Genomic DNA, 10,901 nt, shown 5'->3' with positions numbered 1-10,901 from the left:
TAGAATATACAAAAAACACGGCTTCTACCATGTTTGATTTGATTGATATGTGGGAGTTAACGTCCAAAAACCATCATATGATTATGAGAGACGCCGTAGTGGAGAGCTCCAAACATTTCGACCACCTACAACACTTCTGCCTTCATCGAAAACGCAGCCGCTGCACCCGGGACTCAATCCCACGACCTGCGGGTCATGAGCGAGTACCATTTTGCCATGTTCCTAACGACCAACATTAGCACAAATTGAAACAAAAATGATTTCGATATCATAGCCATGAAATTTTGCTGACAAAGAAACAAAGACTGTGGTAAAAGCGTGAAGCAACAATCATGAGTCAGTTATTTTCTCCCATAACTCAATTTCTGAGCACATGGTTTCAAAGGCATCTGCTGTATTAGAAAGTTTTCCTCAAAAATAGTGCTGGAACGACTTCTTCCCACATTGAGGCATCAAAGCACCAGTTTTGGAAAATATTTCAAATGGTCAAGAAAACACTTCGCAGATTAACAAGACAAGACTATGAACTCGCAAATACTTACTGGTTATTTTTCAGTCACAGTTTCTGAGGCAGCCCAATGGCTTCTGTGCGTTCATCTGTACTGTCCTCTGTCTGCCTTCGGGCCAGTTTTTGCAGAATGTCTGCCAAGAAAAAAAAGCATTAGAAACAATGCACTTTCTTTAGCATGCCCCATGTGACATAACTTGACTTTTGCGGCCTTTTTCTTTCTTTTTAGTTGACCTCGCAGCGTCACTCCGGTGGTTCGTCGCGAGCATTTGGCGGGGCGCCCTTTTTGAGCGCTCGTTCTGTGACACTGCCCCCCACTTTAAGATTATTATCTTATAATACTCAAAACCAAACAAACGAGAGCGAACAGTCCCCACATTCTCAAAGACTGTAACATAGTCCGTCGCTCATGACACGTCACATTCACAATAGATCACTCAATACAATTGTACATTGTAATTCAATCACATAACACATGAATATAGCCACAGGTACATGAGTACAACACTCCATCCCATATTTCAAACAATACAAATGTACAAAGTTCTGTCTTTACAACAATTGTACAATACACCAATCACATCACCGTAACAAACATTTTGACTCGTTCGACATACAGTTGTGACACAGGACAACAACTACATTAACCTAACATAAAGCACTGTCAAGCACGTTCCGAATCAACCTCGACACCATTCTTGTGCATTTCGAGCGGCGCTTGCACCCTTTCTTGCGATGCTCTCTCGATCTCTTCTTATTGTTTTTCCTAGTTTTGTTCCGGCGAGCCTCTTCCAACGACGGTATCTGAGGCGGCGTGTCGGCCATCGTTTTCACTTCCGACACCGTTAACGGGTCATAACGTTCAACGGGTCCTGTCTGTTTATTTACCAGCTTGTTCATGTCACGGCATTGGGCCTGGCTGGCCGACTCCGTCATTTTTACATATTCGGTCAGTTGAGGTCGAGCCGACATAAGTCCAGCTGCCCAGCACGTAAACTCATTCAATACGATCATGTTCTCATTCGCTGTCTCTTGCGCCCAGGCTTCACCTTGGGCTCGGGTGAAATCCTTCGCAGGATTGTTCTCCGCTGAATCTCGCGGTGCCTGTGTCAGCGGAGGCTCCATCTTCGGGTCTTCCCCCAAACATTCTGGATCATTCGGCCCTCGCACCCCGTCGATGTTTCCGATGACGAGGTCATACAGGGGGGTCGTCATGCACAGAGCAGTAACCTTTCCGCTGAAGTACGGGGTTTGAGCCTCAATTTCTGCTTCGGGAGCATCCGAACCGTACTGTCAATTAGGCAAACTGGTTTCGTTTTGCCTGCCAACTCACCTTCCGCTACCAAATTTCTCCGCACGATAACCGTGGAGCTACCGGTGTCTCTTAACACCGTGATCTTCTTGCCCGCAACTTTTCCAGTCAGCGTTGGCATTCCCTTCGTAACACCGGTTGGCTGTTTTGTCATTACAGCACCCACAATAGGAAGTTTCTCCCCATTTTTCAACTCTACGAATCCGTCGGTGACGGCATTATCATCGGATTTCGGTGCTGCTAGCACACAGGATACCTGGTGAGTTTGAATCACTCCATTACGACGTGCGTCTGCTTTGTGCCCAGTCTGACCACACTTAGAACATTTTAATACCGTAGGACTCGTGAAGTTAGTACGACAGTTGTTCGCGCAATGACCCACTCGGTTACACAGAAAACATCGCGGAACACTCTCCGGTGCACGCTTCTTTTGTTCGGGTGTCAAAATTTTCGAATCTTCGGGACACTCTTTCTTGAGCTTGGCCAAATTAGTTCCACCTTTCGCTTCCAGGAAGTGATCAGCCAATTCAAGCATGCCTTCAAGTGACTCAGCCTTCCTCTCTTTCAAGTACAGTGACAGGCTTGGGTGGCCACTAGTAAGAAGTTGCTCTCTATTGAGGAGCTCTTTAAGCTCTTCGTACTCCTGCGCTGTCCCTGAAAGTTCAATCCATCTGTCGAAATAATGGCAAAGTCGGGCGGCATAGCGCGTAGCCGTCTCACCTTCAGCTGGCTTTCCTGTCCGAAATCTGTCCCGGAATCCTTCCACAGTAAATCTAAATCGCTTCAGCAAAGCAGCTTTCACCTTTGCATAGTTGGCTGCATCGGTCGGCGCCAGCCTACCGTACACACTGAGCGCTTCACTACTCAAGCAATTACTCAAAGCAGTTGCCCATTGGTTTTCTGGCCAATTCTGGCTCTTTGCAATCGTCTCAAATCTGTGAAGGTACGCGTCAATGTCGTCCTTCCTTTCATCAAACGCTACGAGCAGCTTGCTTGAGTTCAAGCGGAAGCCGTGGTCCTCCCGTTCGCTGCTTTCACCTCTAGCTTGGACCGGAGTTTCACTTCGCTGTTGCAAACGGAGCCGCTTGAGTTCCATCTCGTGCTGCCGCGGCCGTTCCCTTTCAGCCATCCCCACTTCTCTCTCTTCTTTCAGCGGTCGCTCCTTTGCATCTCTTTCTTTTTTCAGCTGTCGCTCCTTTGCTTCTTTTTCTTATTTCAGCTGTTGCTCCTTTGCTTCTCTATCTTCTCTCGCCCTTTCAGCTGCTAACTTTTCTCTCTCCAGTTCCCACTTCAGTTGCTGCTCTCTTTTTTCCTTCGCCCTTTCAGCTGCCAACCTCTCTCGTTCCAACTCAGCTGCTTTTTCTTCCTTGGTTCTCTTAGCTGCCAACCTCTCTCGTTCCAACTCAGCTGCTTTTCTTCCTTGGCTCTCTCCGCTGCCAACCTCTCTCTCTCCATTTCAGCTTCTTTTTCCACTTTGGCTCTTTCGACCGCCAACCTTTCTCTTTCCAGCTCAGCTGCCTTTTCTTCTTTGGCCCTAAGTTTTTCTTCTTTCTCCTTCTGGGTGACCAACTTCCGTAGTTCGGCGCCAGAAAGACCTATCTTCTCACCAAGAGCGACTGACTTTTCGAGATCCATGGTGTCTCGCAAATAAAACCTTGCCGCGTGCAAAAAGTATCTGCCTAAATCCATCTATCAGAACACGCTCCTGCTGTCGTTACCGAGAACACTAAGCAACACACAAAATCGTTCCGATGGCACTATCAACAACTCGAGGCTCTTTCTCAATACTTTGGACACACTGTGCACCAAAAGATCCTGTCGCGGACGCCAGATTAATTGTCACTGGTCCCGTTAATTCGGGAGGCGATCGCCGGGCTAATTCCAAGGGCCGAAGTATCGGCTCCCCGAACCGCACCACGTAAGCGTGGACAATTTAGAAGTGGTCCTATTTGGCGCGCCAGCGTACGCCGGTTGTGGCCCAAAGAACAAGTCAGAGCCGAGAGTTGATAAACAAAACAAAATTATATTCTCAGTTATGGCAGATCAAAACAATACACAAATATGCACACTCTACAATAGTTGAATACAATATGTCACCAATCAAACAATGTACTACACAGTACAATCAGCCACACTCGAAACAACGGACAGAGACAACAATATGCACTACAATGCAGTCGCATGCATCGAACCACCAAGACACTTAAAGACTAAAGAGTTAGAAAACTTCTTCATTGCAAAATTCTTGGAACAAAAGTCGGGATGACACTCTTCCGAGAATCACTAACTCACAGTGTAGCGTTGTTGTCGTTCCGCTGCCCCCGAAGCTTTTCTTCCAGGAAACCTCGCGTCTTTAATGGGCCACTCTCCGAGCTTCAAACTTCTTCACCGGAAACACATAGGCTTCACACACGCAGCTGTTGCCACGCGCCTTCGCTCTATAGCGGTAGACACACACTCTTGCCTGTAGCTCGAGCCTTTACCCCTCAGGTGGAAATCCTCTTCTTCTCCTCCTTTGTCACGGAAGACAAAAGGCTTCGCCCACAAGGCGTAACACCCTACGCATTCTGACGCATACTTTCTTCTACTCCTTCTTTGTCACTAAGGACAAAACCTTCACCGACAGACGCGGCGGAATACCCTATGCTCACCGGCGTTAACTTCCTTCTTCTGCTGATCTCCCATCTCCGCTTCCTGGTTAAATACCTTCCGCGCGCGATTCCAGAAAGTTTACATCATTTCGTCGGCACGATACGCAGCGAAGGCTGGGGGAAAGGGCGAGACGATACGGGGGCCGTCCGCGACAGATGACTCAACCCGGCATCACCACGCCCCTTTCCATCGAGAAATTTACAGGGCTTGCTCGGCCACCGACGCGAGGAGGTTTCGTCGGCGAACCTACGCTTCCGAGTGAGAGAGACGCGCGCCCGGGGAGTCTTTGGATGTTTTTTTTTCTATCGTTGACCCTGCGGCGTCACTCCGGCGTTTCGTCGCGAGAATTTGGCGGCGCCCCCATTTTTGAGCGCTCGTTTTGTGACACTTGGAAAGCGCCCGTGCTAACGCGCTGTGTATTCCTCGGGGTTGCTCCAATCAAGTGATCTCTTCCGCATTGTGTTTCCGTTTTGTTCTTTTTAATACATTTTTTCTGATAGCCAAATTGCGAGAGCCGCGAAGCGCCACAGAATAGGTCACTGGCGCCCGACTGAAACGCGAAAATCACTAACAGGCATTGCAAAAATAGCGAGAGCCCAAAGTACAACAAGCTGGACGTAACTTAGGCAACTACTGCCGACACAAGACCTGCAAACGGTAAAATATACGCTGCGGGCAGAATACGCCGTGCCAATATTTATAAGTGAATTATTAGAACCAGATACAACCCTGCTGTCACACTCCTGCTAATCAAAGTGGCTTGTTTATCTACACGGAACACGCCAACTGAACTTCGGTCGTGTCGCGTGATGACGCAACTGCAACGAAGAGGATGGAATTCGCAGTTTTATTGGTCACTCACCCGGGACGTAGAGGAATTTTCGTCAACTATAACGCAATGCGCACTGTAACACGACACGTGCCAGCAGCTATCAAGCCCACACCGCTAAACACTTGGTAACCCATCTCACGGTCCTGCGGCGGCTGCACTTCCGATGGAGGCGGAAGTGTTGTAGGCCCGTGTGCTCAGATTTGGTGCACGTTGAATAACCCCAGGTAGTCGAAATTTCCGGAGCCCTCCACTAAGGCGTCTCTTATAATCAAATGGTGGTTTTGGGATGTTAAACCTCACATATCAATAAACCAACCTCACGGTCAGGGGCACGCGACACCGTTGCACAAAATTCGCACGCACACCAAATCCACCCCCCCCCCCCCCCCAAAAAAAAAACGGCGGCTTTCGAGTAAGCCTCTAAGCGACTTCAAAGCAGCGTAAACATTCAAGGCATGAGCATTTTGTTGGCAGTCGAAGAGGCCGAAGGAGGGGAAAATTCACGAGAGCCGTAAGAAAGGACTTACCTGGTAGCGAAATCCATGAAACTTGTTCGCTGCTCAACTTGGCGGGAAAGCTCCGACACAATGGTGAATCTAAGCAGTGAAGTTAACGACACCTTGTGCAAGCTTCTGGTGGCATATTGTCCGAGCTCACGCAACCACAGGTTAGCTGATCAGAATGGGACAACGAATACACGTCTTGGTGTCGCAAATCACCGTTAAACATGGTCGTTTCTAACGAGTCCTCGACTGCGGCGTTGCGTCGTGACAAGCGTCCATGCTGTCTGGCGAGCGCCGAGAATGCGCGACCTTGCATGAGCCGCGTCATGGAGGCGCCGCTGGCACCGCGTACATACATCATGTGACCACGTTGGAGAGATGTTATCGCGAGCCTGCGCACGGCTGTGTTCTGATGTCGAGAAGAGGCCCACGCTCGGAGGAGTTTCTTGTTGAAACAATATTAAAACCATGCTTTGCGGTTGCGATATATACTCGCTGTATTCGCTACACCTCCTCTGCAGTACAACATCCTGTGTACTTGAGAATAAGACAGTTCGTAGAAATAGTGAGCCTGTCGTAGTTAACTTTCACGTGCAAAAACATTATAAGTACACTATGAATTTATACGTACGCGCTGTTTGACTGACGAGATAAACTCACGCATTCAGTTGTACAAAGCACGTATACGCAAATTTTTGGCTTGCAATCCCGACCACTTTTTTATTGTGAAGCGATTGAAACAGAAAAAAACATCCTTACCGAGAATAAAAAAATGATTGTGCACAAGCTCTGGTAATTTCAACGCACTTGGCTTTTCATTGTTGTACGCGCAATCTGACAACCCTGAAATGCTTGATTATAGGACATATGAATTTTCACATAAGAGGAATCACAATAATTCAAAAACTCCCGCAAGCTCATAACAACGTGTGGAACTAACCGTTACATCGATACTGGTTTCAACAACATATCAGTGATGATAATGAGATGAAATCACTAATGTTTATATGCACTGTTTGGCAAAACAACCCGCTTGCGACAATGCCCCTGTGCCGCATTATCATTTATATCAAACAGGTGTGACTGCTGTGTGTTCGTGCAAAAAAAAGGGGGATGGGAGTAATGCGCGTGGCATGTAATTCTTGAAAAAAAAAGAAGAAAACGAGAAATCTTTGCGTCCCAACACCCCTCTGTGATTATGAGGGACACCGTGTGGTAGTAATCTCTATAAATTTCACTATCTGCCATTTAAAATGATATAATGAATAAAAATTATGAAAAATTGACGAAAACACGATAGTTCTGTTAGGAAGACACGCTTGTTCCGCTAGACAAAGTTCACATATTTCTGAGTATTTTGGTTGTACTTTTGGTAGATTGTCATAGCACGGCGGCAGCACGCGACCCTTGCCGTCACATTCTCCGAGGCGCACGCAGGGCGCACGTATTCAGACCCTTCTCTCCCCCTTTTCCACCTATCCTTTCATCTTACTCTTTCCTTACACAAAAGCACTGATGCTTTAGCCCAAAGCTGGGAGCATCACTCGCTGTTAGTGACAATTCTAGTGGGGTCATTACACGCAAAACATACAAGCTATTGTGGTGACCACCTGCAATCGATTCGAAGAAATATCCTGTTGACTTACTGCATTGAAAGCAGTGAATCCGTAAAATATTTCAGGAAGAAAAAATTGGGGTCACGTGAGTGCTTTCCAAATTTATTCAAATGCCGTATGGCTGTTGTTCGTGAAAAAAAAATTATCTTTTTAAAGTGTCACTTCCTCTTTCAATACCAAATTAAATGTATATAATAGGTAATGGTGATTGTGCATGGTGTTTTATGCTAATCATTATGAGTGCAATTTTTTGGCCACATACACTACAAGAATTTAGCCGAAAGTCGATATGTTTGCAGTTTTTCTATTGAATTACTGCTGTTTTAATGAATATCTGGGCAATTATTATTTGCTCCATAAAGGAATGTTTTGCAAAAACTAACTACTTTCGCACCCCTCAACGGAACACTTTAGAAAAAAAAACACAATTTTTTCAATATCATCAAATTCGTCAACTATCAGGCCAATTTTCACCACGTGGTGGTCTAATTAAAGATAACATTTATATCCAACTGGAAAGCAATTAGGCAGTTCTTTTGATATCCCTAGTTTTATCATAACAATTTTTGCTTCATGGAAGAAAACAATTTTTGATGTTTCCAACTGGCGACTATCTTCCCTTTTCGTTATATGGCAGCTTCCCTCTTGTTCCCCCTGGTCAAGACAGACAGAGGGTTTCCTCTCTACCTGAGTATAAATCGATGATATACCTCGCACGCGGGTGATGTTATCGCATGCGCCCTTCGTGCTACTGAAATGGGTCAGCTTGCTTTCCCTTTGCTTCCGCCATGTTTGTAGAGCTCGCTCGCGTTCATTTGTGTTGGATGTGTTGAATGTCACAAAGTGCTTCATGCGCAACCCCATCCAAATTCTAGTGAAGAAAGAAGAGCTTACCCTGGAGGGTATCAAGCAGTTCTACGTAACTGTAGATCGTGAGGAGTGGAAGCTGGACACGCTGTGTGACCTGTACGAGACCCTGACCATCACCCAGGCACTGATCTTCTGCAACACCAGGCGGAAAGTAGACTGGCTCACAGAGAAGATGCACGAGCGCGATTTCACTGTCTGTGCACTGCACGGAGACATGGGCCAAAAGGAACGGGACGTAATCATGCGCGAGTTTCGGTCAGGCTCGAGTCGGGTGTTGATCACAACTGACCTGCTTGTCCGAGGCATAAATGTTCAACAAGTGTCTTTGGTCATCAACTTTCACCTGCCCACCAGCAGGGAAAACTACATCCACAGAATTGACCGAGGAGGACGATTTGGTCGTAAGGGTGTTGCCATCAACTTTGCTACTGAGAAAGACAAGCGTACCCTGAAAGACATAGAGGGCTTTTACAACACAGAGATCGAGGAAATGCCCATGTACGTGGCGGACTTCATCTAATGGAGTCCTCCAAATGACAGCAGTGGGGGATAGCAGAAAGTGAAAGGGCAGAGTGGGGGGGGGGATATCTGATCATCCACCAGCAGCTGACGGGTTTGGCATCAAGTGAAGACTGAGAATTGGGGGAGGTGTGGCAAGTTCACGGAGTTGCAGCTGTGGCTAGCTGGCTTTCTCTGGCCACTGCCACAGTAGCAACAGCGAAATATTGGTTGCAACCACTGAGCTTGTGTAGGCGACTTGTATTTGGAGCTTAAAATTTAATGCAACGTTTTCCACATGTATTCTTATTGGCTTGTTTCACAAAGCTCCTTAATTTCCCTTGCATGACCAGTGTCCCACCATTGTTCGCTGCTGTTTGCATGCAGTGGCCAAGAGTGGGATCATAAGTCACCAGCTGTGATTTTTTTTATTGAAAATTTTTCACGTTGGATGGATTGTACTACCGGGGTTTGGCTACGACTGGAAGCCTGTCTATTCCCCTCTTCTACCTTGCCTCGTTCGTGGCCTGTGTTTCTTTCCTTTTCTTTTTTTACTTGCCACGTCAAGGCAAGTTTCCCTGAAAGTTGCCTCAGGTGACTCAACTAAAATTCTAATGGTGTTAATAATTTACCTGCGGCTAGAACACACGATTTCCGGGGGGGGGGCTGTTATTGATTTGGACTTTATATAGTGCGTGGTGGCGTTGCCGATATCGGGAACACGTCAAGAGTATTCACATCACAGTAAAACGATTAAAGTGGAACTATGAAAAAACGAATCTAAGTTACGCGCACCCAGGCTCACTGTCAGCACATTGTGCTCCCGAAAAAAGTGGCCTGGTAGTGGCATTTCAGCTAGAAATAAGCTAATCAGAGCAGCCAACTTCTAGACTTGTCCGTAAGGTCCACTGAAGAAGAAGGACATTGTCTTCGTACCTGCAATAATAGCACTGCGTTTGGTGGCATCCACGGCTATTTTCTCCTTCTTTCCAGGAACTGAGAGACATTCGTGAACTTTACGTCAATATTAGCCGTGCCTCTAACGGACAGTTCATACAGTGTATGATTTGGAACCGCGCGTGAAGTTCGATGAGCTGGAGGGAGTGTGTGGGGTCATATCGGCAACGCGGTCTGCTGCAATGTCTGCGCGTAGGCGGGCAAGTGCCTTCATGAAATTAACTATAGTAATGGGCTCGTCCGGGGCTGCTTGGCCGCACGACGCTTCGCAGCCCGATTAGCGTTCGACGAGTTAGCGGAAGCGGGTTCAATGGCCGGAGCGGCAGGCATCGGTGTCTTGACAACACGTTCACTCGGCTGCTGCATGTTGTAAATGTGAAGCATCTCTTAGCGAACTTCGGCGACTTTGAGCGTATCTATCTATCTATCTATCTATCTATCTATCTATCTATCTATCTATCTATCTATCTATCTATCTATCTATCTATCTATCTATCTATCTATCTATCTATCTATCTATCTATCTATCTATCTATCTATCTATCTATCTATCTATCTATCTATCTATCTATCTATCTATCTATCTATCTATCTATCTATCTATCTATCTATCTATCTATCTATCTATCTATCTATCTATCTATCTATCTATCTATCTGTCTGTCTGTCTATCTATCTATCTATCTATCTATCTATCTATCTATCTATCTATCTATCTATCTATCTATCTATCTATCTATCTATCTGTCTATCTATCTATCTCGCTATCTATCTATCTATCTAGGCGCCTACGAATTTTAGCTCTCCTGGTCGTTTGAAAATTGGTATGAATGGCAAACTTGGTATGGCATAACATGACTGTATGACGAGCATATCTGACTAGTCATAGCATCAAAATCTGATATGTGTTATGAATGTCATGATTTACATTTCATGGTGTTGATGCGCTTACGGTGGTTTAGTTCGCATGACATGTTACAAAACTGGTATGGTATGACATGATTGCCTAGCAAACACAAGCGACAGACCCTAACATGAAAATCATGACAACCGTGTCATGTATTAACATGACTACACGCCACGCTCACGATTCGCTCTCGGTCGTTTCGCTTCCGTCACATATACCAAATTTTGTATTACGTTACGTGAATGG

General features: G+C 46.1%; 1 protein-coding gene across 1 annotated transcript; it reads left to right on the top strand.

Moving 5' to 3' along the window:
- The first annotated feature begins 8,246 nt into the window (after positions 1-8,246).
- On the top strand, positions 8,247-8,874 carry LOC119173292 (eukaryotic initiation factor 4A-II). Its single transcript, XM_037424175.2, has one exon. The coding sequence runs from the start codon at positions 8,274-8,276 to the stop codon at positions 8,811-8,813; it is 540 nt and encodes a 179-aa protein (XP_037280072.1). The 5' UTR covers positions 8,247-8,273; the 3' UTR covers positions 8,814-8,874.
- Positions 8,875-10,901: the final 2,027 nt, after the last annotated feature.

Source organism: Rhipicephalus microplus, chromosome 5 (genome assembly GCF_043290135.1).
Source record: "Rhipicephalus microplus isolate Deutch F79 chromosome 5, USDA_Rmic, whole genome shotgun sequence".
NCBI lineage: Eukaryota > Metazoa > Arthropoda > Arachnida > Ixodida > Ixodidae > Rhipicephalus > Rhipicephalus microplus.
The sequence above is the reverse complement of the archived record's forward strand: the minus strand, read 5'-3'. Positions and strand labels throughout refer to the sequence as shown.